Source organism: Canis lupus, chromosome 9, assembly GCF_011100685.1.
Source record: "Canis lupus familiaris isolate Mischka breed German Shepherd chromosome 9, alternate assembly UU_Cfam_GSD_1.0, whole genome shotgun sequence".
NCBI classification, from domain to species: domain Eukaryota; kingdom Metazoa; phylum Chordata; class Mammalia; order Carnivora; family Canidae; genus Canis; species Canis lupus.
Window position 1 is genome coordinate 21,431,598 of NC_049230.1, and position 24,975 is coordinate 21,456,572.

The window sequence follows — 24,975 nt, forward strand, 5'->3', positions numbered from 1 at the left end:
ATGGCCCCTGCAGGTATGAGGTGTGTTTAAGTGAATTGGGGGAGAGGAAAACTGTTGTGCCACGGGGGGGAGGGGGGCCGTTTCTGTGGGGGGAGAAAAGGGAGACAAAGAGAGAGGGGTTGAGAGAGTCCAGTGTTGGGTGCACACAAGAGGAAAAGTCCCTGGGGCACGTGTGTGGCTCAGTTTGTTCAGAGTCTGACTTTGGCTCAGGTCATGATCTCTGGGTCCTGGGGCTGAGGCCAGCATCAGGCTCTCTCAGTGGGAGCTCAGTGAGAGACCTCTCGTCCCTTCCTTCTTTGTCCCACACCCCTGCAATGCTCGCTTTCTCTCTCTTTCTCTGTCTCTCTGTCTCTCAAAAAAAAAAATAGATGGATGACACAAAATGTAGGAGAGATTTTCATGAGGCAACGTAAATACAGCTTATGTTTTGCCCAACACATGTAGCTAGTGAGTAGCAGAAGAGGAATTTGAATAGTGTTCTTAACGATTCCAATTCTCATAACCAAGATCTACCGTAATCTCTGATAGAGAAACTAATGATTGAACATAAAATTGGAGATGAAGAGTTGCACAATTATTGAAGGAGAGTAGTACAGAAAACGGATAATGCAAGCTAGCATCATCCTCTGAAGTTGGCACAAACAGACGTAGGCCCCAAAATGGGGTGGGGGTGGAAGCTAGAAGCTCTATAGAACCTTTCCCTAGATTTCTGTCTGGAAGTTTTATAGGTTTAGGCTTTACATTTGGGGCTATAATCTATTTGAGTCGGATGTTGTATATGATATGAGGGTTGGGTTGAAGTTTATTTTGAGGAGTGGGGGGACATGTCTGTTTAATTGTTCCAACACCATCTGTTTAAAAGACTACACTTTCTCTGCCTATAAACTTGGCACCTTTCTGCAAAATTCAATGCCTAATCAACGTGTGTCTATTTGTGGACTCTCGGTTTTGTTGCACTGATTTCTATGTTCATCATTTCATGTGTAGCCCACCAAACAGCTCTGTTTTTGAAACCAAGATGGAGTTTCAGTGCACATGCAATTTTGAACAAGTTACTTTCCTCAACACTGGTTTCCTCAGCTCCAATATGGAAGTAGTGATGCTCACTTTCCAGGATTGTATGACAAATAAAGACTGTGCAGGTAAAGCATCTCTCTGAGTGCCCAGTGTGTGGCAGGTCCTCAGGAAATGTCAGGAATTCTTCCCATACGTTCTCTGCCTTGGAAACGGAAGTACTCTGGCAGAGAATTCCAGATACGTCCTCTAGGAAGAGGATACTCTCTGTCACATGTAGTGTGTTAACTATTCCAAAGCATTTTTATATCTCTTGAGAAGGTGGCCATGATCAAAACCTCTTATTTTCTGCCCAGAGCCTTCCTAATCCTTGTCCTGCTGGGTGCCTTGGCAGTTGTCTTTATTATTCAGCTTTTCACCCAAAGATCAAGGTTTCAACCTTTGGGGAGGTCACCTAACTAACATCCGTCTTGATTTGGAAGAGTGCATCCTTTCTGCTCCGTTTTTGTTTTCATTCTCCTTTATCCTCCTTTTCTTGAAAATTCGGATGTGAATTTCCTGTAGCCTATGTGTCTTTATCTGACAGAACACAGGAAGTTGGGGAAGCCTGGTGGCTCAGTGGTTGAGCATCTGCCTTCAGCTCAGGTGGTGATCCTGGGGTCCTGGAATGGAGTCCCACATCGACCCCCCAACAGGGAGCCTGTGCTCCCTCTGCCTATGTCTCAGCCTCTCTCCCGGTGTCTCTCACGAAGAAAGACAGAAAATCTTAAAAGAAAGGAACACAGGAAATCGTTCTCTTTTTGTTTACAGCCTGAGGACTGTGATTGGTCAAAGCTGTCTATGCCTACTGCATAGGTACCTCAACTATCAGGACTCTACAAACTTCTCTTCTCTGAACAATGTCCAGGTCAGGAGATCAAATTGCCTCAACGTTTGAGAGCCTTGGATTGTGGCCTGAGCTTGTGTGCTTGCAAGGCCGATTCTTCCTACCAATTTCTTTAAGATGAATGAAATGAGGGGCACTTGGGTGGCGCAGTCAGTGAAGCATCCACTCTTGGTTTTGGCTCCGATCATGATCTCAGGGTTGTGAGACTGAGTCCTGGGTCAGGCTCTATGCTCATGGGGGAAGTCTGTTTGAGATTCTCTCTCCAGCTCCCTCTGCCTTTCCCACTCATGCTCTCTCTCAAAATATAAATGAATAAATGAATGAATGAATGAATGAATGAATGAATAAATAAATAAATAACTCTTAAAAAAAGAGATAAATGCAATGATACCAGTACGCCAATCCATGACAACAAAGAACAGGTTCCCCTCGGCAAGAATGGGGCCAGGAACACTATATGTGCCAATGAACCTCATGTCAGAGAAGATGCAAAGCCCCTTTTCATTAGCCAGAACTCTTAAAGGCATATTGGTCATAAAGCTGAGAAGAATGTTTAGGAAGACGTTTGTAGACTGAAATGGTTCTCTATAGGAAAGATATCATAATTTCCTTTGTTATTGAAACAACTCAAAATGTATGCCCCATCACCAGGATTATTTCTATTTTTAGAAAGATGTAACTAAAAATGTCCTTGACCTGAAATCAAAGGACCTGCTTCTGTCAATTATTTGCTGTATGGTCAAGCATTTCCTGCTCTCTAAGTGAGAATGAAAATGGAATGATAATCTTGGCTCTGCCTGATTTGTGGGACAATTGTGATGACTGAATGAGATAATAAATATATTGAAGCTACAATTTACTTTTGGGCGTCATATCTACGTATACATATATATATATACACATATATATGTATATATACATATATACATATACTTAAAGTAAAACTTCAAGAAGGACTTCATAAAGGAAGTGCTGTAATAACACACACACACGTACACACACACACACACACACAGACAGGAAAAACGACATGAACATACAAACATTGGATGCAGGATGACACAGATTTTATTAGGAAAGAACGGAAGGAAGAAAGTTCAAAGCCATTGCAAAGGGCTTAGTAACCTGGCAGGACTTACTAACTATAATGCATCTATCTAAAAAGATGATCAGTACTGATCACTGCGGAGAGCTAACTATGCACTCATAAGAATGTGTTTCTATGCCGTAGAAGTGAAAGGTGATGATCACTTTTCGGAGACTGAGAGTGTGAATCAGTGGATGTTGACCAGCATCTGGGGTTGACCAAATGTTGTGGCTCAGCAATTGCTACAGTAAACCAGAGACACTAGAATACAATCAAATTGAAGTAGATTGCATTCCCTCCATAGACTCATAAGCATTGCTGAGAAAGATGACAGGGGCAGTGTAAGCATGTGTTCCCAGGAAAGCCGAGGGAGCAACTTCTTGTAAGACAGGAACTTTGGCAAAATGGCGTAGGATATATATTCCGGTGAGTGCTGAGTCTATAGCAAGTTGCTCAGCAGCAGCAAGGCTGGCAGCAGCTGGATCCACAGCCCTGGGCTAGGCACCCGGGCAGGCAGCAGCAGGTGGGCTGGTAGCAGGTTCTCCTGCAGATAACGGGGGTGCAGCAAGCTGGCTGGGAGCAGGGAGTGCAGCAGCAACTGGGGTGGCAGCAAGGCTGGCAGCAGCTGGACACACAGCATGCGGGCTTGCAGCAGGTGGTCCTACAGCAGGTGGTTTGACAGCAAGTTGGGCGGCAGCAGCAAGGCTGGCAGCAGCTGGACCCGCAGCCACTGGACCCACAGCAGCTGGGCTGGCAGCAGCTGGACACACAGCATGCGGGCTTGCAGCAGGTGGTCCTACAGCAGGTGGTTTGACAGCAAGTTGGGCGGCAGCAGCAAGGCTGGCAGCAGCTGGACCCGCAGCCACTGGACCCACAGCAGCTGGGCTGGCAGCAGCTGGACACACAGCATGCGGGCTTGCAGCAGGTGGTCCTACAGCAGGTGGTCTGACAGCACGTTGGGCGGCAGCAGCAAGGCTGGCAGCAGCTGGACACACAGCATGCGGGCTTGCAGCACGTGGTCCTACAGCAGGTGGTCTGACAGCACGTTGGGCGGCAGCAGCAAGGCTGGCAGCAGCTGGACACACAGCATGCGGGCTTGCAGCACGTGGTCCTACAGCAGGTGGTCTGACAGCACGTTGGGCGGCAGCAGCAAGGCTGGCAGCAGCTGGACCCGCAGCCGCTGGACCCACAGCAGCTGGGTTGGCAGCAGCTGGACACAGAGCATGCGGGCTTGCAGCACGTGGTCCTGCAGCAGGTGGTGTGACAGCACGTTGGGCGGCAGCAGCAAGGCTCGCAGCAGCTGGATCCACAGCAGCTGGGTTCGCAGCAGGTGGTCCTGCAGCACGTGGGCTGGCAGCACGGGGAGCAGCACGATTCACTCATGGTGTCGCAGGTGGAGGCGTGGGCTTCTGTTCTGAGGTGACGTTCTCAGATTCTGACTGATGCCTCCTTCCATTCTGGGGCTTTTATACACTGGACCCCCTCACCCCCAACGTATGGACCAATGGGCAGGACTTCCCTTGTTTATACCGTTTTCCATAGTCACTGGCGGCTGGTAGAAGAGGAAGTTCCCTAAGTGTTAGGAATCCCTAGAGAATGGGTGCTTAACATGTTTTAATTGAGAGTAACTCATAGGAAGATTGTCAGAGGGAAGCAAGGTGGTCACGTTAGCAGCCTCGTTCTTGCTTCCGGGGCCGTGGGATCACGTGATGCAGTTCCTGGGAAGTGGTTGGTGAGTCAGTTTCGTGCTCCTTGCCCAGCATTGGTAGTTTGGCTGCATGCAGACTGGGAGTATCCCTGAGGTGAAGGGAGCTTGATGGTTATATGTTCATAGTGATGAATTGCAATCATGCTGGAGCCCGAGTCTGTTTCCCCAAAGTGCCTCATTCCAGAGGCCCGCAGGCATCTGTCTCTTGGAGCACCCTACCTCGTTTGCATAGGGCAGTGCATTCAAAGAAACTTAGGTGGAGGACATCTGGCATCATGTCTTCCATATGTCAAGGCCGAATCGAGCAGGTGGATAGAAACAGGACTAAACCAGCATCCATGATCATACTTCCTCAGTGACCAGCAGTCCTGCTCTGATTTACCCAGAAATGAGTGTTTTCCCAGGCTGTGGGTATAAGCGGGGCATTTTGGGGTGAGTCGGTGACCCTAGTCCTAACCTTGTTAACCAGCAGAGTGAGATATTTAATGGCACTGACTCCACAGTTACTGTTTTCTCTTCCTCCCTCCCCCCGTGCCATCCCTTCTCCTCCTCTTTTCCCTCGTCTTTCTCCTCTGTCTTCCTTTAACACAAATTGTGCCCGCCTGCCTGCCTGCCATCGTGAAGGAGAAAATGTGGGGTCTGAGTGGAGAAAATCGTGGACTGTAGATGATGCCTTACACACGCCAGCCATAGAACTCAGATCTTCCTGTGTTCAGGACAATTTCTATGCAGCAGCAGATCCGCATCTCTATGCCTCGGGGCTGGCTGTTTTCATGCAACAGCAGGATGTCATGTTGCCTGGGTGTGTGCCGCACTGACAGAAACGCTCAACCAATGCTTCTGCAGAGTTGGTTTATGTGACTACAGGGCTGTCCTTGCTCCTGAAATAGGAGAATCCTGACATGGCTCTTTCTTTCTTTCTTTTTTTTTTTTTTCTGATATATTTCTCAGGATTGAGCCAGTTGAAAACTGTGACGCTGGCCTCCATCCTGTATCACTTCCCCACCTTCCAACCAGTGGGATCTGCCCTCCCTCCCGCAAGAAACCACATGCCTGAATGCTGTTCTTCAGAGTAGCTTCTGGGAAAAACCAAACTCTGACATTACCTATCTCTGTCCTGATTTCCTCACTTCTACCATGGGAACCTTAGGATGTACTTTAAGAATTCCTTCAAGGATTAGGAGGGAGGAGTTAAGTGGCAGAGAAGGAGGGGGCCATGGGCTTTCCTGATCCCTCCAACACAGCTCTGTTGAGGTCAGGTCACTTGGAACACCCAGGAAATTGATAGGAATGTGGGAAGAAGGACCTGTGTGGTTGGGGGCACATGGCCCCTGCAGGTATGAGGTGTGTTTAAGTGAATTGGGGGAGAGGAAAACTGTTGTGCCACGGAGGGGAGGGGGGGCCGTTTCTGTGGGGGGAGAAAAGGGAGACAAAGAGAGAGGGGTTGAGAGAGTCCAGTGTTGGGTGCACACAAGAGGAAAAGTCCCTGGGGCACGTGTGTGGCTCAGTTTGTTCAGAGTCTGACTTTGGCTCAGGTCATGATCTCTGGGTCCTGGGGCTGAGGCCAGCATCAGGCTCTCTCAGTGGGAGCTCAGTGAGAGACCTCTCGTCCCTTCCTTCTTTGTCCCACACCCCTGCAATGCTCGCTTTCTCTCTCTTTCTCTGTCTCTCTGTCTCTCAAAAAAAAAAAATAGATGGATGACACAAAATGTAGGAGAGATTTTCATGAGGCAACGTAAATACAGCTTATGTTTTGCCCAACACATGTAGCTAGTGAGTAGCAGAAGAGGAATTTGAATAGTGTTCTTAACGATTCCAATTCTCATAACCAAGATCTACCGTAATCTCTGATAGAGAAACTAATGATTGAACATAAAATTGGAGATGAAGAGTTGCACAATTATTGAAGGAGAGTAGTACAGAAAACGGATAATGCAAGCTAGCATCATCCTCTGAAGTTGGCACAAACAGACGTAGGCCCCAAAATGGGGTGGGGGTGGAAGCTAGAAGCTCTATAGAACCTTTCCCTAGATTTCTGTCTGGAAGTTTTATAGGTTTAGGCTTTACATTTGGGGCTATAATCTATTTGAGTCGGATGTTGTATATGATATGAGGGTTGGGTTGAAGTTTATTTTGAGGAGTGGGGGGACATGTCTGTTTAATTGTTCCAACACCATCTGTTTAAAAGACTACACTTTCTCTGCCTATAAACTTGGCACCTTTCTGCAAAATTCAATGCCTAATCAACGTGTGTCTATTTGTGGACTCTCGGTTTTGTTGCACTGATTTCTATGTTCATCATTTCATGTGTAGCCCACCAAACAGCTCTGTTTTTGAAACCAAGATGGAGTTTCAGTGCACATGCAATTTTGAACAAGTTACTTTCCTCAACACTGGTTTCCTCAGCTCCAATATGGAAGTAGTGATGCTCACTTTCCAGGATTGTATGACAAATAAAGACTGTGCAGGTAAAGCATCTCTCTGAGTGCCCAGTGTGTGGCAGGTCCTCAGGAAATGTCAGGAATTCTTCCCATACGTTCTCTGCCTTGGAAACTTAAGTACTCTGGCAGAGAATTCCAGATACGTCCTCTAGGAAGAGGATACTCTCTGTCACATGTAGTGTGTTAACTATTCCAAAGCATTTTTATATCTCTTGAGAAGGTGGCCATGATCAAAACCTCTTATTTTCTGCCCAGAGCCTTCCTAATCCTTGTCCTGCTGGGTGCCTTGGCAGTTGTCTTTATTATTCAGCTTTTCACCCAAAGATCAAGGTTTCAACCTTTGGGGAGGTCACCTAACTAACATCCGTCTTGATTTGGAAGAGTGCATCCTTTCTGCTCCGTTTTTGTTTTCATTCTCCTTTATCCTCCTTTTCTTGAAAATTCGGATGTGAATTTCCTGTAGCCTATGTGTCTTTATCTGACAGAACACAGGAAGTTGGGGAAGCCTGGTGGCTCAGTGGTTGAGCATCTGCCTTCAGCTCAGGTGGTGATCCTGGGGTCCTGGAATGGAGTCCCACATCGACCCCCCAACAGGGAGCCTGTGCTCCCTCTGCCTATGTCTCAGCCTCTCTCCCGGTGTCTCTCACGAAGAAAGACAGAAAATCTTAAAAGAAAGGAACACAGGAAATCGTTCTCTTTTTGTTTACAGCCTGAGGACTGTGATTGGTCAAAGCTGTCTATGCCTACTGCATAGGTACCTCAACTATCAGGACTCTACAAACTTCTCTTCTCTGAACAATGTCCAGGTCAGGAGATCAAATTGCCTCAACGTTTGAGAGCCTTGGATTGTGGCCTGAGCTTGTGTGCTTGCAAGGCCGATTCTTCCTACCAATTTCTTTAAGATGAATGAAATGAGGGGCACTTGGGTGGCGCAGTCAGTGAAGCATCCACTCTTGGTTTTGGCTCCGATCATGATCTCAGGGTTGTGAGACTGAGTCCTGGGTCAGGCTCTATGCTCATGGGGGAAGTCTGTTTGAGATTCTCTCTCCAGCTCCCTCTGCCTTTCCCACTCATGCTCTCTCTCAAAATATAAATGAATAAATGAATGAATGAATGAATGAATGAATAAATAAATAAATAACTCTTAAAAAAAGAGATAAATGCAATGATACCAGTACGCCAATCCATGACAACAAAGAACAGGTTCCCCTCGGCAAGAATGGGGCCAGGAACACTATATGTGCCAATGAACCTCATGTCAGAGAAGATGCAAAGCCCCTTTTCATTAGCCAGAACTCTTAAAGGCATATTGGTCATAAAGCTGAGAAGAATGTTTAGGAAGACGTTTGTAGACTGAAATGGTTCTCTATAGGAAAGATATCATAATTTCCTTTGTTATTGAAACAACTCAAAATGTATGCCCCATCACCAGGATTATTTCTATTTTTAGAAAGATGTAACTAAAAATGTCCTTGACCTGAAATCAAAGGACCTGCTTCTGTCAATTATTTGCTGTATGGTCAAGCATTTCCTGCTCTCTAAGTGAGAATGAAAATGGAATGATAATCTTGGCTCTGCCTGATTTGTGGGACAATTGTGATGACTGAATGAGATAATAAATATATTGAAGCTACAATTTACTTTTGGGCGTCATATCTACGTATACATATATATATATACACATATATATGTATATATACATATATACATATACTTAAAGTAAAACTTCAAGAAGGACTTCATAAAGGAAGTGCTGTAATAACACACACACACGTACACACACACACACACACAGACAGGAAAAACGACATGAACATACAAACATTGGATGCAGGATGACACAGATTTTATTAGGAAAGAACGGAAGGAAGAAAGTTCAAAGCCATTGCAAAGGGCTTAGTAACCTGGCAGGACTTACTAACTATAATGCATCTATCTAAAAAGATGATCAGTACTGATCACTGCGGAGAGCTAACTATGCACTCATAAGAATGTGTTTCTATGCCGTAGAAGTGAAAGGTGATGATCACTTTTCGGAGACTGAGAGTGTGAATCAGTGGATGTTGACCAGCATCTGGGGTTGACCAAATGTTGTGGCTCAGCAATTGCTACAGTAAACCAGAGACACTAGAATACAATCAAATTGAAGTAGATTGCATTCCCTCCATAGACTCATAAGCATTGCTGAGAAAGATGACAGGGGCAGTGTAAGCATGTGTTCCCAGGAAAGCCGAGGGAGCAACTTCTTGTAAGACAGGAACTTTGGCAAAATGGCGTAGGATATATATTCCGGTGAGTGCTGAGTCTATAGCAAGTTGCTCAGCAGCAGCAAGGCTGGCAGCAGCTGGATCCACAGCCCTGGGCTAGGCACCCGGGCAGGCAGCAGCAGGTGGGCTGGTAGCAGGTTCTCCTGCAGATAACGGGGGTGCAGCAAGCTGGCTGGGAGCAGGGAGTGCAGCAGCAACTGGGGTGGCAGCAAGGCTGGCAGCAGCTGGACACACAGCATGCGGGCTTGCAGCAGGTGGTCCTACAGCAGGTGGTTTGACAGCAAGTTGGGCGGCAGCAGCAAGGCTGGCAGCAGCTGGACCCGCAGCCACTGGACCCACAGCAGCTGGGCTGGCAGCAGCTGGACACACAGCATGCGGGCTTGCAGCAGGTGGTCCTACAGCAGGTGGTCTGACAGCACGTTGGGCGGCAGCAGCAAGGCTGGCAGCAGCTGGACACACAGCATGCGGGCTTGCAGCACGTGGTCCTACAGCAGGTGGTCTGACAGCACGTTGGGCGGCAGCAGCAAGGCTGGCAGCAGCTGGACACACAGCATGCGGGCTTGCAGCACGTGGTCCTACAGCAGGTGGTCTGACAGCACGTTGGGCGGCAGCAGCAAGGCTGGCAGCAGCTGGACCCGCAGCCGCTGGACCCACAGCAGCTGGGTTGGCAGCAGCTGGACACAGAGCATGCGGGCTTGCAGCACGTGGTCCTGCAGCAGGTGGTGTGACAGCACGTTGGGCGGCAGCAGCAAGGCTCGCAGCAGCTGGATCCACAGCAGCTGGGTTCGCAGCAGGTGGTCCTGCAGCACGTGGGCTGGCAGCACGGGGAGCAGCACGATTCACTCATGGTGTCGCAGGTGGAGGCGTGGGCTTCTGTTCTGAGGTGACGTTCTCAGATTCTGACTGATGCCTCCTTCCATTCTGGGGCTTTTATACACTGGACCCCCTCACCCCCAACGTATGGACCAATGGGCAGGACTTCCCTTGTTTATACCGTTTTCCATAGTCACTGGCGGCTGGTAGAAGAGGAAGTTCCCTAAGTGTTAGGAATCCCTAGAGAATGGGTGCTTAACATGTTTTAATTGAGAGTAACTCATAGGAAGATTGTCAGAGGGAAGCAAGGTGGTCACGTTAGCAGCCTCGTTCTTGCTTCCGGGGCCGTGGGATCACGTGATGCAGTTCCTGGGAAGTGGTTGGTGAGTCAGTTTCGTGCTCCTTGCCCAGCATTGGTAGTTTGGCTGCATGCAGACTGGGAGTATCCCTGAGGTGAAGGGAGCTTGATGGTTATATGTTCATAGTGATGAATTGCAATCATGCTGGAGCCCGAGTCTGTTTCCCCAAAGTGCCTCATTCCAGAGGCCCGCAGGCATCTGTCTCTTGGAGCACCCTACCTCGTTTGCATAGGGCAGTGCATTCAAAGAAACTTGGGTGGAGGACATCTGGCATCATGTCTTCCATATGTCAAGGCCGAATCGAGCAGGTGGATAGAAACAGGACTAAACCAGCATCCATGATCATACTTCCTCAGTGACCAGCAGTCCTGCTCTGATTTACCCAGAAATGAGTGTTTTCCCAGGCTGTGGGTATAAGCGGGGCATTTTGGGGTGAGTCGGTGACCCTAGTCCTAACCTTGTTAACCAGCAGAGTGAGATATTTAATGGCACTGACTCCACAGTTACTGTTTTCTCTTCCTCCCTCCCCCCGTGCCATCCCTTCTCCTCCTCTTTTCCCTCGTCTTTCTCCTCTGTCTTCCTTTAACACAAATTGTGCCCGCCTGCCTGCCTGCCATCGTGAAGGAGAAAATGTGGGGTCTGAGTGGAGAAAATCGTGGACTGTAGATGATGCCTTACACACGCCAGCCATAGAACTCAGATCTTCCTGTGTTCAGGACAATTTCTATGCAGCAGCAGATCCGCATCTCTATGCCTCGGGGCTGGCTGTTTTCATGCAACAGCAGGATGTCATGTTGCCTGGGTGTGTGCCGCACTGACAGAAACGCTCAACCAATGCTTCTGGAGAGTTGGTTTATGTGACTACAGGGCTGTCCTTGCTCCTGAAATAGGAGAATCCTGACATGGCTCTTTCTTTCTTTCTTTTTTTTTTTTTTCTGATATATTTCTCAGGATTGAGCCAGTTGAAAACTGTGACGCTGGCCTCCATCCTGTATCACTTCCCCACCTTCCAACCAGTGGGATCTGCCCTCCCTCCCGCAAGAAACCACATGCCTGAATGCTGTTCTTCAGAGTAGCTTCTGGGAAAAACCAAACTCTGACATTACCTATCTCTGTCCTGATTTCCTCACTTCTACCATGGGAACCTTAGGATGTACTTTAAGAATTCCTTCAAGGATTAGGAGGGAGGAGTTAAGTGGCAGAGAAGGAGGGGGCCATGGGCTTTCCTGATCCCTCCAACACAGCTCTGTTGAGGTCAGGTCACTTGGAACACCCAGGAAATTGATAGGAATGTGGGAAGAAGGACCTGTGTGGTTGGGGGCACATGGCCCCTGCAGGTATGAGGTGTGTTTAAGTGAATTGGGGGAGAGGAAAACTGTTGTGCCACGGAGGGGAGGGGGGCCGTTTCTGTGGGGGGAGAAAAGGGAGACAAAGAGAGAGGGGTTGAGAGAGTCCAGTGTTGGGTGCACACAAGAGGAAAAGTCCCTGGGGCACGTGTGTGGCTCAGTTTGTTCAGAGTCTGACTTTGGCTCAGGTCATGATCTCTGGGTCCTGGGGCTGAGGCCAGCATCAGGCTCTCTCAGTGGGAGCTCAGTGAGAGACCTCTCGTCCCTTCCTTCTTTGTCCCACACCCCTGCAATGCTCGCTTTCTCTCTCTTTCTCTGTCTCTCTGTCTCTCAAAAAAAAAAAATAGATGGATGACACAAAATGTAGGAGAGATTTTCATGAGGCAACGTAAATACAGCTTATGTTTTGCCCAACACATGTAGCTAGTGAGTAGCAGAAGAGGAATTTGAATAGTGTTCTTAACGATTCCAATTCTCATAACCAAGATCTACCGTAATCTCTGATAGAGAAACTAATGATTGAACATAAAATTGGAGATGAAGAGTTGCACAATTATTGAAGGAGAGTAGTACAGAAAACGGATAATGCAAGCTAGCATCATCCTCTGAAGTTGGCACAAACAGACGTAGGCCCCAAAATGGGGTGGGGGTGGAAGCTAGAAGCTCTATAGAACCTTTCCCTAGATTTCTGTCTGCAAGTTTTATAGGTTTAGGCTTTACATTTGGGGCTATAATCTATTTGAGTCGGATGTTGTATATGATATGAGGGTTGGGTTGAAGTTTATTTTGAGGAGTGGGGGGACATGTCTGTTTAATTGTTCCAACACCATCTGTTTAAAAGACTACACTTTCTCTGCCTATAAACTTGGCACCTTTCTGCAAAATTCAATGCCTAATCAACGTGTGTCTATTTGTGGACTCTCGGTTTTGTTGCACTGATTTCTATGTTCATCATTTCATGTGTAGCCCACCAAACAGCTCTGTTTTTGAAACCAAGATGGAGTTTCAGTGCACATGCAATTTTGAACAAGTTACTTTCCTCAACACTGGTTTCCTCAGCTCCAATATGGAAGTAGTGATGCTCACTTTCCAGGATTGTATGACAAATAAAGACTGTGCAGGTAAAGCATCTCTCTGAGTGCCCAGTGTGTGGCAGGTCCTCAGGAAATGTCAGGAATTCTTCCCATACGTTCTCTGCCTTGGAAACTTAAGTACTCTGGCAGAGAATTCCAGATACGTCCTCTAGGAAGAGGATACTCTCTGTCACATGTAGTGTGTTAACTATTCCAAAGCATTTTTATATCTCTTGAGAAGGTGGCCATGATCAAAACCTCTTATTTTCTGCCCAGAGCCTTCCTAATCCTTGTCCTGCTGGGTGCCTTGGCAGTTGTCTTTATTATTCAGCTTTTCACCCAAAGATCAAGGTTTCAACCTTTGGGGAGGTCACCTAACTAACATCCGTCTTGATTTGGAAGAGTGCATCCTTTCTGCTCCGTTTTTGTTTTCATTCTCCTTTATCCTCCTTTTCTTGAAAATTCGGATGTGAATTTCCTGTAGCCTATGTGTCTTTATCTGACAGAACACAGGAAGTTGGGGAAGCCTGGTGGCTCAGTGGTTGAGCATCTGCCTTCAGCTCAGGTGGTGATCCTGGGGTCCTGGAATGGAGTCCCACATCGACCCCCCAACAGGGAGCCTGTGCTCCCTCTGCCTATGTCTCAGCCTCTCTCCCGGTGTCTCTCACGAAGAAAGACAGAAAATCTTAAAAGAAAGGAACACAGGAAATCGTTCTCTTTTTGTTTACAGCCTGAGGACTGTGATTGGTCAAAGCTGTCTATGCCTACTGCATAGGTACCTCAACTATCAGGACTCTACAAACTTCTCTTCTCTGAACAATGTCCAGGTCAGGAGATCAAATTGCCTCAACGTTTGAGAGCCTTGGATTGTGGCCTGAGCTTGTGTGCTTGCAAGGCCGATTCTTCCTACCAATTTCTTTAAGATGAATGAAATGAGGGGCACTTGGGTGGCGCAGTCAGTGAAGCATCCACTCTTGGTTTTGGCTCCGATCATGATCTCAGGGTTGTGAGACTGAGTCCTGGGTCAGGCTCTATGCTCATGGGGGAAGTCTGTTTGAGATTCTCTCTCCAGCTCCCTCTGCCTTTCCCACTCATGCTCTCTCTCAAAATATAAATGAATAAATGAATGAATGAATGAATGAATGAATGAATAAATAAATAAATAACTCTTAAAAAAAGAGATAAATGCAATGATACCAGTACGCCAATCCATGACAACAAAGAACAGGTTCCCCTCGGCAAGAATGGGGCCAGGAACACTATATGTGCCAATGAACCTCATGTCAGAGAAGATGCAAAGCCCCTTTTCATTAGCCAGAACTCTTAAAGGCATATTGGTCATAAAGCTGAGAAGAATGTTTAGGAAGACGTTTGTAGACTGAAATGGTTCTCTATAGGAAAGATATCATAATTTCCTTTGTTATTGAAACAACTCAAAATGTATGCCCCATCACCAGGATTATTTCTATTTTTAGAAAGATGTAACTAAAAATGTCCTTGACCTGAAATCAAAGGACCTGCTTCTGTCAATTATTTGCTGTATGGTCAAGCATTTCCTGCTCTCTAAGTGAGAATGAAAATGGAATGATAATCTTGGCTCTGCCTGATTTGTGGGACAATTGTGATGACTGAATGAGATAATAAATATATTGAAGCTACAATTTACTTTTGGGCGTCATATCTACGTATACATATATATATATACACATATATATGTATATATACATATATACATATACTTAAAGTAAAACTTCAAGAAGGACTTCATAAAGGAAGTGCTGTAATAACACACACACACGTACACACACACACACACACACAGACAGGAAAAACGACATGAACATACAAACATTGGATGCAGGATGACACAGATTTTATTAGGAAAGAACGGAAGGAAGAAAGTTCAAAGCCATTGCAAAGGGCTTAGTAACCTGGCAGGACTTACTAACTATAATGCATCTATCTAAAAAGATGATCAGTACTGATCACTGCGGAGAGCTAACTATGCACTCATAAGAATGTGTTTCTATGCCGTAGAAGTGAAAGGTGATGATCACTTTTCGGAGACTGAGAGTGTGAATCAGTGGATGTTGACCAGCATCTGGGGTTGACCAAATGTTGTGGCTCAGCAATTGCTACAGTAAACCAGAGACACTAGAATACAATCAAATTGAAGTAGATTGCATTCCCTCCATAGACTCATAAGCATTGCTGAGAAAGATGACAGGGGCAGTGTAAGCATGTGTTCCCAGGAAAGCCGAGGGAGCAACTTCTTGTAAGACAGGAACTTTGGCAAAATGGCGTAGGATATATATTCCGGTGAGTGCTGAGTCTATAGCAAGTTGCTCAGCAGCAGCAAGGCTGGCAGCAGCTGGATCCACAGCCCTGGGCTAGGCACCCGGGCAGGCAGCAGCAGGTGGGCTGGTAGCAGGTTCTCCTGCAGATAACGGGGGTGCAGCAAGCTGGCTGGGAGCAGGGAGTGCAGCAGCAACTGGGGTGGCAGCAAGGCTGGCAGCAGCTGGACACACAGCATGCGGGCTTGCAGCAGGTGGTCCTACAGCAGGTGGTTTGACAGCAAGTTGGGCGGCAGCAGCAAGGCTGGCAGCAGCTGGACCCGCAGCCACTGGACCCACAGCAGCTGGGCTGGCAGCAGCTGGACACACAGCATGCGGGCTTGCAGCAGGTGGTCCTACAGCAGGTGGTCTGACAGCACGTTGGGCGGCAGCAGCAAGGCTGGCAGCAGCTGGACACACAGCATGCGGGCTTGCAGCACGTGGTCCTACAGCAGGTGGTCTGACAGCACGTTGGGCGGCAGCAGCAAGGCTGGCAGCAGCTGGACACACAGCATGCGGGCTTGCAGCACGTGGTCCTACAGCAGGTGGTCTGACAGCACGTTGGGCGGCAGCAGCAAGGCTGGCAGCAGCTGGACCCGCAGCCGCTGGACCCACAGCAGCTGGGTTGGCAGCAGCTGGACACAGAGCATGCGGGCTTGCAGCACGTGGTCCTGCAGCAGGTGGTGTGACAGCACGTTGGGCGGCAGCAGCAAGGCTCGCAGCAGCTGGATCCACAGCAGCTGGGTTCGCAGCAGGTGGTCCTGCAGCACGTGGGCTGGCAGCACGGGGAGCAGCACGATTCACTCATGGTGTCGCAGGTGGAGGCGTGGGCTTCTGTTCTGAGGTGACGTTCTCAGATTCTGACTGATGCCTCCTTCCATTCTGGGGCTTTTATACACTGGACCCCCTCACCCCCAACGTATGGACCAATGGGCAGGACTTCCCTTGTTTATACCGTTTTCCATAGTCACTGGCGGCTGGTAGAAGAGGAAGTTCCCTAAGTGTTAGGAATCCCTAGAGAATGGGTGCTTAACATGTTTTAATTGAGAGTAACTCATAGGAAGATTGTCAGAGGGAAGCAAGGTGGTCACGTTAGCAGCCTCGTTCTTGCTTCCGGGGCCGTGGGATCACGTGATGCAGTTCCTGGGAAGTGGTTGGTGAGTCAGTTTCGTGCTCCTTGCCCAGCATTGGTAGTTTGGCTGCATGCAGACTGGGAGTATCCCTGAGGTGAAGGGAGCTTGATGGTTATATGTTCATAGTGATGAATTGCAATCATGCTGGAGCCCGAGTCTGTTTCCCCAAAGTGCCTCATTCCAGAGGCCCGCAGGCATCTGTCTCTTGGAGCACCCTACCTCGTTTGCATAGGGCAGTGCATTCAAAGAAACTTGGGTGGAGGACATCTGGCATCATGTCTTCCATATGTCAAGGCCGAATCGAGCAGGTGGATAGAAACAGGACTAAACCAGCATCCATGATCATACTTCCTCAGTGACCAGCAGTCCTGCTCTGATTTACCCAGAAATGAGTGTTTTCCCAGGCTGTGGGTATAAGCGGGGCATTTTGGGGTGAGTCGGTGACCCTAGTCCTAACCTTGTTAACCAGCAGAGTGAGATATTTAATGGCACTGACTCCACAGTTACTGTTTTCTCTTCCTCCCTCCCCCCGTGCCATCCCTTCTCCTCCTCTTTTCCCTCGTCTTTCTCCTCTGTCTTCCTTTAACACAAATTGTGCCCGCCTGCCTGCCTGCCATCGTGAAGGAGAAAATGTGGGGTCTGAGTGGAGAAAATCGTGGACTGTAGATGATGCCTTACACACGCCAGCCATAGAACTCAGATCTTCCTGTGTTCAGGACAATTTCTATGCAGCAGCAGATCCGCATCTCTATGCCTCGGGGCTGGCTGTTTTCATGCAACAGCAGGATGTCATGTTGCCTGGGTGTGTGCCGCACTGACAGAAACGCTCAACCAATGCTTCTGGAGAGTTGGTTTATGTGACTACAGGGCTGTCCTTGCTCCTGAAATAGGAGAATCCTGACATGGCTCTTTCTTTCTTTCTTTTTTTTTTTTTTCTGATATATTTCTCAGGATTGAGCCAGTTGAAAACTGTGACGCTGGCCTCCATCCTGTATCACTTCCCCACCTTCCAACCAGTGGGATCTGCCCTCCCTCCCGCAAGAAACCACATGCCTGAATGCTGTTCTTCAGAGTAGCTTCTGGGAAAAACCAAACTCTGACATTACCTATCTCTGTCCTGATTTCCTCACTTCTACCATGGGAACCTTAGGATGTACTTTAAGAATTCCTTCAAGGATTAGGAGGGAGGAGTTAAGTGGCAGAGAAGGAGGGGGCCATGGGCTTTCCTGATCCCTCCAACACAGCTCTGTTGAGGTCAGGTCACTTGGAACACCCAGGAAATTGATAGGAATGTGGGAAGAAGGACCTGTGTGGTTGGGGGCACATGGCCCCTGCAGGTATGAGGTGTGTTTAAGTGAATTGGGGGAGAGGAAAACTGTTGTGCCACGGAGGGGAGGGGGGCCGTTTCTGTGGGGGGAGAAAAGGGAGACAAAGAGAGAGGGGTTGAGAGAGTCCAGTGTTGGGTGCACACAAGAGGAAAAGTCCCTGGGGCACGTGTGTGGCTCAGTTTGTTCAGAGTCTGACTTTGGCTCAGGTCATGATCTCTGGGTCCTGGGGCTGAGGCCAGCATCAGGCTCTCTCAGTGGGAGCTCAGTGAGAGACCTCTCGTCCCTTCCTTCTTTGTCCCACACCCCTGCAATGCTCGCTTTCTCTCTCTTTCTCTGTCTCTCTGTCTCTCAAAAAAAAAAAATAGATGGATGACACAAAATGTAGGAGAGATTTTCATGAGGCAACGTAAATACAGCTTATGTTTTGCCCAACACATGTAGCTAGTGAGTAGCAGAAGAGGAATTTGAATAGTGTTCTTAACGATTCCAATTCTCATAACCAAGATCTACCGTAATCTCTGATAGAGAAACTAATGATTGAACATAAAATTGGAGATGAAGAGTTGCACAATTATTGAAGGAGAGTAGTACAGAAAACGGATAATGCAAGCTAGCATCATCCTCTGAAGTTGGCACAAACAGACGTAGGCCCCAAAATGGGGTGGGGGTGGAAGCTAGAAGCTCTATAGAACCTTTCCCTAGATTTCTGTCTGCAAGTTTTATAGGTTTAGGCTTTACATTTGGGGCTATAATCTATTTGAGTCGGATGTTGTATATGATATGAGGGTTGGGTTGAAGTTTATTTTGAGGAGTGGGGGGACATGTCTGTTTAATTGTTCCAACACCATCTGTTTAAAAGACTACACTTTCTCTGCCTATAAACTTGGCACCTTTCTGCAAAATTCAATGCCTAATCAACGTGTGTCTATTTGTGGACTCTCGGTTTTGTTGCACTGATTTCTATGTTCATCATTTCATGTGTAGCCCACCAAACAGCTCTGTTTTTGAAACCAAGATGGAGTTTCAGTGCACATGCAATTTTGAACAAGTTACTTTCCTCAACACTGGTTTCCTCAGCTCCAATATGGAAGTAGTGATGCTCACTTTCCAGGATTGTATGACAAATAAAGACTGTGCAGGTAAAGCATCTCTCTGAGTGCCCAGTGTGTGGCAGGTCCTCAGGAAATGTCAGGAATTCTTCCCATACGTTCTCTGCCTTGGAAACTTAAGTACTCTGGCAGAGAATTCCAGATACGTCCTCTAGGAAGAGGATACTCTCTGTCACATGTAGTGTGTTAACTATTCCAAAGCATTTTTATATCTCTTGAGAAGGTGGCCATGATCAAAACCTCTTATTTTCTGCCCAGAGCCTTCCTAATCCTTGTCCTGCTGGGTGCCTTGGCAGTTGTCTTTATTATTCAGCTTTTCACCCAAAGATCAAGGTTTCAACCTTTGGGGAGGTCACCTAACTAACATCCGTCTTGATTTGGAAGAGTGCATCCTTTCTGCTCCGTTTTTGTTTTCATTCTCCTTTATCCTCCTTTTCTTGAAAATTCGGATGTGAATTTCCTGTAGCCTATGTGTCTTTATCTGACAGAACACAGGAAGTTGGGGAAGCCTGGTGGCTCAGTGGTTGAGCATCTGCCTTCAGCTCAGGTGGTGATCCTGGGGTCCTGGAATGGAGTCCCACATCGACCCCCCAACAGGGAGCCTGTGCTCCCTCTGCCTATGTCTCAGCCTCTCTCCCGGTGTCTCTCACGAAGAAAGACAGAAAATCTTAAAAGAAAGGAACACAGGAAATCGTTCTCTTTTTGTTTACAGCCTGAGGACTGTGATTGGTCAAAGCTGTCTATGCCTACTGCATAGGTACCTCAACTATCAGGACTCTACAAACTTCTCTTCTCTGAACAATGTCCAGGTCAGGAGATCAAATTGCCTCAACGTTTGAGAGCCTTGGATTGTGGCCTGAGCTTGTGTGCTTGCAAGGCCGATTCTTCCTACCAATTTCTTTAAGATGAATGAAATGAGGGGCACTTGGGTGGCGCAGTCAGTGAAGCATCCACTCTTGGTTTTGGCTCCGATCATGATCTCAGGGTTGTGAGACTGAGTCCTGGGTCAGGCTCTATGCTCATGGGGGAAGTCTGTTTGAGATTCTCTCTCCAGCTCCCTCTGCCTTTCCCACTCATGCTCTCTCTCAAAATATAAATGAATAAATGAATGAATGAATGAATGAATAAATAAATAAATAACTCTTAAAAAAAGAGATAAATGCAATGATACCAGTACGCCAATCCATGACCACAAAGAACAGGTTCCCCTCGGCAAGAATGGGGCCAGGAACACTATATGTGCCAATGAACCTCATGTCAGAGAAGATGCAAAGCCCCTTTTCATTAGCCAGAACTCTTAAAGGCATATTGGTCATAAAGCTGAGAAGAATGTTTAGGAAGACGTTTGTAGACTGAAATGGTTCTCTATAGGAAAGATATAATAATTTCCTTTGTTATTGAAACAACTCAAAATGTATGCCCCATCACCAGGATTATTTCTATTTTTAGAAAGATGTAACTAAAAATGTCCTTGACCTGAAATCAAAGGACCTGCTTCTGTCAATTATTTGCTGTATGGTCAAGCATTTCCTGCTCTCTAAGTGAGAATGAAAATGGAATGATAATCTTGGCTCTGCCTGATTTGTGGGACAATTGTGATGACTGAATGAGATAATAAATATATTGAAGCTACAATTTACTTTTGGGCGTCATATCTACGTATACATATATATATATACACATATATATGTATATATACATATATACATATACTTAAAGTAAAACTTCAAGAAGGACTTCATAAAGGAAGTGCTGTAATAACACACACACACGTACACACACACACACACACACAGACAGGAAAAACGACATGAACATACAAACATTGGATGCAGGATGACACAGATTTTATTAGGAAAGAACGGAAGGAAGAAAGTTCAAAGCCATTGCAAAGGGCTTAGTAACCTGGCAGGACTTACTAACTATAATGCATCTATCTAAAAAGATGATCAGTACTGATCACTGCGGAGAGCTAACTATGCACTCATAAGAATGTGTTTCTATGCCGTAGAAGTGAAAGGTGATGATCACTTTTCGGAGACTGAGAGTGTGAATCAGTGGATGTTGACCAGCATCTGGGGTTGACCAAATGTTGTGGCTCAGCAATTGCTACAGTAAACCAGAGACACTAGAATACAATCAAATTGAAGTAGATTGCATTCCCTCCATAGACTCATAAGCATTGCTGAGAAAGATGACAGGGGCAGTGTAAGCATGTGTTCCCAGGAAAGCCGAGGGAGCAACTTCTTGTAAGACAGGAACTTTGGCAAAATGGCGTAGGATATATATTCCGGTGAGTGCTGAGTCTATAGCAAGTTGCTCAGCAGCAGCAAGGCTGGCAGCAGCTGGATCCACAGCCCTGGGCTAGGCACCCGGGCAGGCAGCAGCAGGTGGGCTGGTAGCAGGTTCTCCTGCAGATAACGGGGGTGCAGCAAGCTGGCTGGGAGCAGGGAGTGCAGCAGCAACTGGGGTGGCAGCAAGGCTGGCAGCAGCTGGACACACAGCATGTGGGCTTGCAGCAGGTGGTCCTACAGCAGGTGGTTTGACAGCAAGTTGGGCGGCAGCAGCAAGGCTGGCAGCAGCTGGACCCGCAGCCACTGGACCCACAGCAGCTGGGCTGGCAGCAGCTGGACACACAGCATGCGGGCTTGCAGCAGGTGGTCCTACAGCAGGTGGTCTGACAGCACGTTGGGCGGCAGCAGCAAGGCTGGCAGCAGCTGGACACACAGCATGCGGGCTTGCAGCACGTGGTCCTACAGCAGGTGGTCTGACAGCACGTTGGGCGGCAGCAGCAAGGCTGGCAGCAGCTGGACACACAGCATGCGGGCTTGCAGCACGTGGTCCTACAGCAGGTGGTCTGACAGCACGTTGGGCGGCAGCAGCAAGGCTGGCAGCAGCTGGACCCGCAGCCGCTGGACCCACAGCAGCTGGGTTGGCAGCAGCTGGACACAGAGCATGCGGGCTTGCAGCACGTGGTCCTGCAGCAGGTGGTGTGACAGCACGTTGGGCGGCAGCAGCAAGGCTCGCAGCAGCTGGATCCACAGCAGCTGGGTTCGCAGCAGGTGGTCCTGCAGCACGTGGGCTGGCAGCACGGGGAGCAGCACGATTCACTCATGGTGTCGCAGGTGGAGGCGTGGGCTTCTGTTCTGAGGTGACGTTCTCAGATTCTGACTGATGCCTCCTTCCATTCTGGGGCTTTTATACACTGGACCCCCTCACCCCCAACGTATGGACCAATGGGCAGGACTTCCCTTGTTTATACCGTTTTCCATAGTCACTGGCGGCTGGTAGAAGAGGAAGTTCCCTAAGTGTTAGGAATCCCTAGAGAATGGGTGCTTAACATGTTTTAATTGAGAGTAACTCATAGGAAGATTGTCAGAGGGAAGCAAGGTGGTCACGTTAGCAGCCTCGTTCTTGCTTCCGGGGCCGTGGGATCACGTGATGCAGTTCCTGGGAAGTGGTTGGTGAGTCAGTTTCGTGCTCCTTGCCCAGCATTGGTAGTTTGGCTGCATGCAGACTGGGAGTATCCCTGAGGTGAAGGGAGCTTGATGGTTATATGTTCATAGTGATGAATTGCAATCATGCTGGAGCCCGAGTCTGTTTCCCCAAAGTGCCTCATTCCAGAGGCCCGCAGGCATCTGTCTCTTGGAGCACCCTACCTCGTTTGCATAGGGCAGTGCATTCAAAGAAACTTGGGTGGAGGACATCTGGCATCATGTCTTCCATATGTCAAGGCCGAATCGAGCAGGTGGATAGAAACAGGACTAAACCAGCATCCATGATCATACTTCCTCAGTGACCAGCAGTCCTGCTCTGATTTACCCAGAAATGAGTGTTTTCCCAGGCTGTGGGTATAAGCGGGGCATTTTGGGGTGAGTCGGTGACCCTAGTCCTAACCTTGTTAACCAGCAGAGTGAGATATTTAATGGCACTGACTCCACAGTTACTGTTTTCTCTTCCTCCCTCCCCCCGTGCCATCCCTTCTCCTCCTCTTTTCCCTCGTCTTTCTCCTCTGTCTTCCTTTAACACAAATTGTGCCCGCCTGCCTGCCTGCCATCGTGAAGGAGAAAATGTGGGGTCTGAGTGGAGAAAATCGTGGACTGTAGATGATGCCTTACACACGCCAGCCATAGAACTCAGATCTTCCTGTGTTCAGGACAATTTCTATGCAGCAGCAGATCCGCATCTCTATGCCTCGGGGCTGGCTGTTTTCATGCAACAGCAGGATGTCATGTTGCCTGGGTGTGTGCCGCACTGACAGAAACGCTCAACCAATGCTTCTGCAGAGTTGGTTTATGTGACTACAGGGCTGTCCTTGCTCCTGAAATAGGAGAATCCTGACATGGCTCTTTCTTTCTTTCTTTTTTTTTTTTTTCTGATATATTTCTCAGGATTGAGCCAGTTGAAAACTGTGACGCTGGCCTCCATCCTGTATCACTTCCCCACCTTCCAACCAGTGGGATCTGCCCTCCCTCCCGCAAGAAACCACATGCCTGAATGCTGTTCTTCAGAGTAGCTTCTGGGAAAAACCAAACTCTGACATTACCTATCTCTGTCCTGATTTCCTCACTTCTACCATGGGAACCTTAGGATGTACTTTAAGAATTCCTTCAAGGATTAGGAGGGAGGAGTTAAGTGGCAGAGAAGGAGGGGGCCATGGGCTTTCCTGATCCCTCCAACACAGCTCTGTTGAGGTCAGGTCACTTGGAACACCCAGGAAATTGATAGGAATGTGGGAAGAAGGACCTGTGTGGTTGGGGGCACATGGCCCCTGCAGGTATGAGGTGTGTTTAAGTGAATTGGGGGAGAGGAAAACTGTTGTGCCACGGAGGGGAGGGGGGCCGTTTCTGTGGGGGGAGAAAAGGGAGACAAAGAGAGAGGGGTTGAGAGAGTCCAGTGTTGGGTGCACACAAGAGGAAAAGTCCCTGGGGCACGTGTGTGGCTCAGTTTGTTCAGAGTCTGACTTTGGCTCAGGTCATGATCTCTGGGTCCTGGGGCTGAGGCCAGCATCAGGCTCTCTCAGTGGGAGCTCAGTGAGAGACCTCTCGTCCCTTCCTTCTTTGTCCCACACCCCTGCAATGCTCGCTTTCTCTCTCTTTCTCTGTCTCTCTGTCTCTCAAAAAAAAAAATAGATGGATGACACAAAATGTAGGAGAGATTTTCATGAGGCAACGTAAATACAGCTTATGTTTTGCCCAACACATGTAGCTAGTGAGTAGCAGAAGAGGAATTTGAATAGTGTTCTTAACGATTCCAATTCTCATAACCAAGATCTACCGTAATCTCTGATAGAGAAACTAATGATTGAACATAAAATTGGAGATGAAGAGTTGCACAATTATTGAAGGAGAGTAGTACAGAAAACGGATAATGCAAGCTAGCATCATCCTCTGAAGTTGGCACAAACAGACGTAGGCCCCAAAATGGGGTGGGGGTGGAAGCTAGAAGCTCTATAGAACCTTTCCCTAGATTTCTGTCTGCAAGTTTTATAGGTTTAGGCTTTACATTTGGGGCTATAATCTATTTGAGTCGGATGTTGTATATGATATGAGGGTTGGGTTGAAGTTTATTTTGAGGAGTGGGGGGACATGTCTGTTTAATTGTTCCAACACCATCTGTTTAAAAGACTACACTTTCTCTGCCTATAAACTTGGCACCTTTCTGCAAAATTCAATGCCTAATCAACGTGTGTCTATTTGTGGACTCTCGGTTTTGTTGCACTGATTTCTATGTTCATCATTTCATGTGTAGCCCACCAAACAGCTCTGTTTTTGAAACCAAGATGGAGTTTCAGTGCACATGCAATTTTGAACAAGTTACTTTCCTCAACACTGGTTTCCTCAGCTCCAATATGGAAGTAGTGATGCTCACTTTCCAGGATTGTATGACAAATAAAGACTGTGCAGGTAAAGCATCTCTCTGAGTGCCCAGTGTGTGGCAGGTCCTCAGGAAATGTCAGGAATTCTTCCCATACGTTCTCTGCCTTGGAAACTTAAGTACTCTGGCAGAGAATTCCAGATACGTCCTCTAGGAAGAGGATACTCTCTGTCACATGTAGTGTGTTAACTATTCCAAAGC

General features: G+C 47.6%; 4 protein-coding genes across 8 annotated transcripts; all 4 read right to left on the minus strand.

Moving 5' to 3' along the window:
- Positions 1 to 2,945: 2,945 nt before the first annotated feature.
- Positions 2,946 to 4,439, minus strand: LOC119876606 (keratin-associated protein 9-2-like). Of its 2 annotated transcripts, XM_038546116.1 has the most exons (2): positions 4,099 to 4,439; positions 2,946 to 4,008 (listed from the first exon to the last, which is right to left on the minus strand). In XM_038546116.1, the coding sequence occupies exons 1-2, from the start codon at positions 4,368 to 4,370 to the stop codon at positions 3,441 to 3,443; spliced, it is 840 nt and encodes a 279-aa protein (XP_038402044.1). In that variant the 5' UTR covers positions 4,371 to 4,439; the 3' UTR covers positions 2,946 to 3,440. The 2 variants fall into 2 exon arrangements, with proteins under 2 accessions (XP_038402044.1, XP_038402043.1); XM_038546115.1 differs by having other exon boundaries at positions 2,946 to 4,439.
- A 4,521-nt stretch (positions 4,440 to 8,960) lies between these two features.
- Positions 8,961 to 10,319, minus strand: LOC119876607 (keratin-associated protein 4-12-like). 2 transcript variants are annotated; one of them, XM_038546118.1, is made up of 2 exons: positions 9,979 to 10,319; positions 8,961 to 9,888 (listed from the first exon to the last, which is right to left on the minus strand). In XM_038546118.1, the coding sequence occupies exons 1-2, from the start codon at positions 10,248 to 10,250 to the stop codon at positions 9,456 to 9,458; spliced, it is 705 nt and encodes a 234-aa protein (XP_038402046.1). In that variant the 5' UTR covers positions 10,251 to 10,319; the 3' UTR covers positions 8,961 to 9,455. The 2 variants fall into 2 exon arrangements, with proteins under 2 accessions (XP_038402046.1, XP_038402045.1); XM_038546117.1 differs by having other exon boundaries at positions 8,961 to 10,319.
- Positions 10,320 to 14,845: 4,526 nt separating this feature from the next.
- Positions 14,846 to 16,204, minus strand: LOC119873269 (keratin-associated protein 4-12-like). 2 transcript variants are annotated; one of them, XM_038546120.1, is made up of 2 exons: positions 15,864 to 16,204; positions 14,846 to 15,773 (listed from the first exon to the last, which is right to left on the minus strand). In XM_038546120.1, exons 1-2 carry the CDS (start codon positions 16,133 to 16,135, stop codon positions 15,341 to 15,343), a joined length of 705 nt encoding a protein of 234 aa, XP_038402048.1. In that variant the 5' UTR covers positions 16,136 to 16,204; the 3' UTR covers positions 14,846 to 15,340. The 2 variants fall into 2 exon arrangements, with proteins under 2 accessions (XP_038402048.1, XP_038402047.1); XM_038546119.1 differs by having other exon boundaries at positions 14,846 to 16,204.
- Positions 16,205 to 20,722: 4,518 nt separating this feature from the next.
- LOC119876643 (keratin-associated protein 4-12-like) lies at positions 20,723 to 22,081 on the minus strand. 2 transcript variants are annotated; one of them, XM_038547360.1, is made up of 2 exons: positions 21,741 to 22,081; positions 20,723 to 21,650 (listed from the first exon to the last, which is right to left on the minus strand). In XM_038547360.1, exons 1-2 carry the CDS (start codon positions 22,010 to 22,012, stop codon positions 21,218 to 21,220), a joined length of 705 nt encoding a protein of 234 aa, XP_038403288.1. In that variant the 5' UTR covers positions 22,013 to 22,081; the 3' UTR covers positions 20,723 to 21,217. The 2 variants fall into 2 exon arrangements, with proteins under 2 accessions (XP_038403288.1, XP_038403287.1); XM_038547359.1 differs by having other exon boundaries at positions 20,723 to 22,081.
- Between the last annotated feature and the right edge of the window lie 2,894 nt (positions 22,082 to 24,975).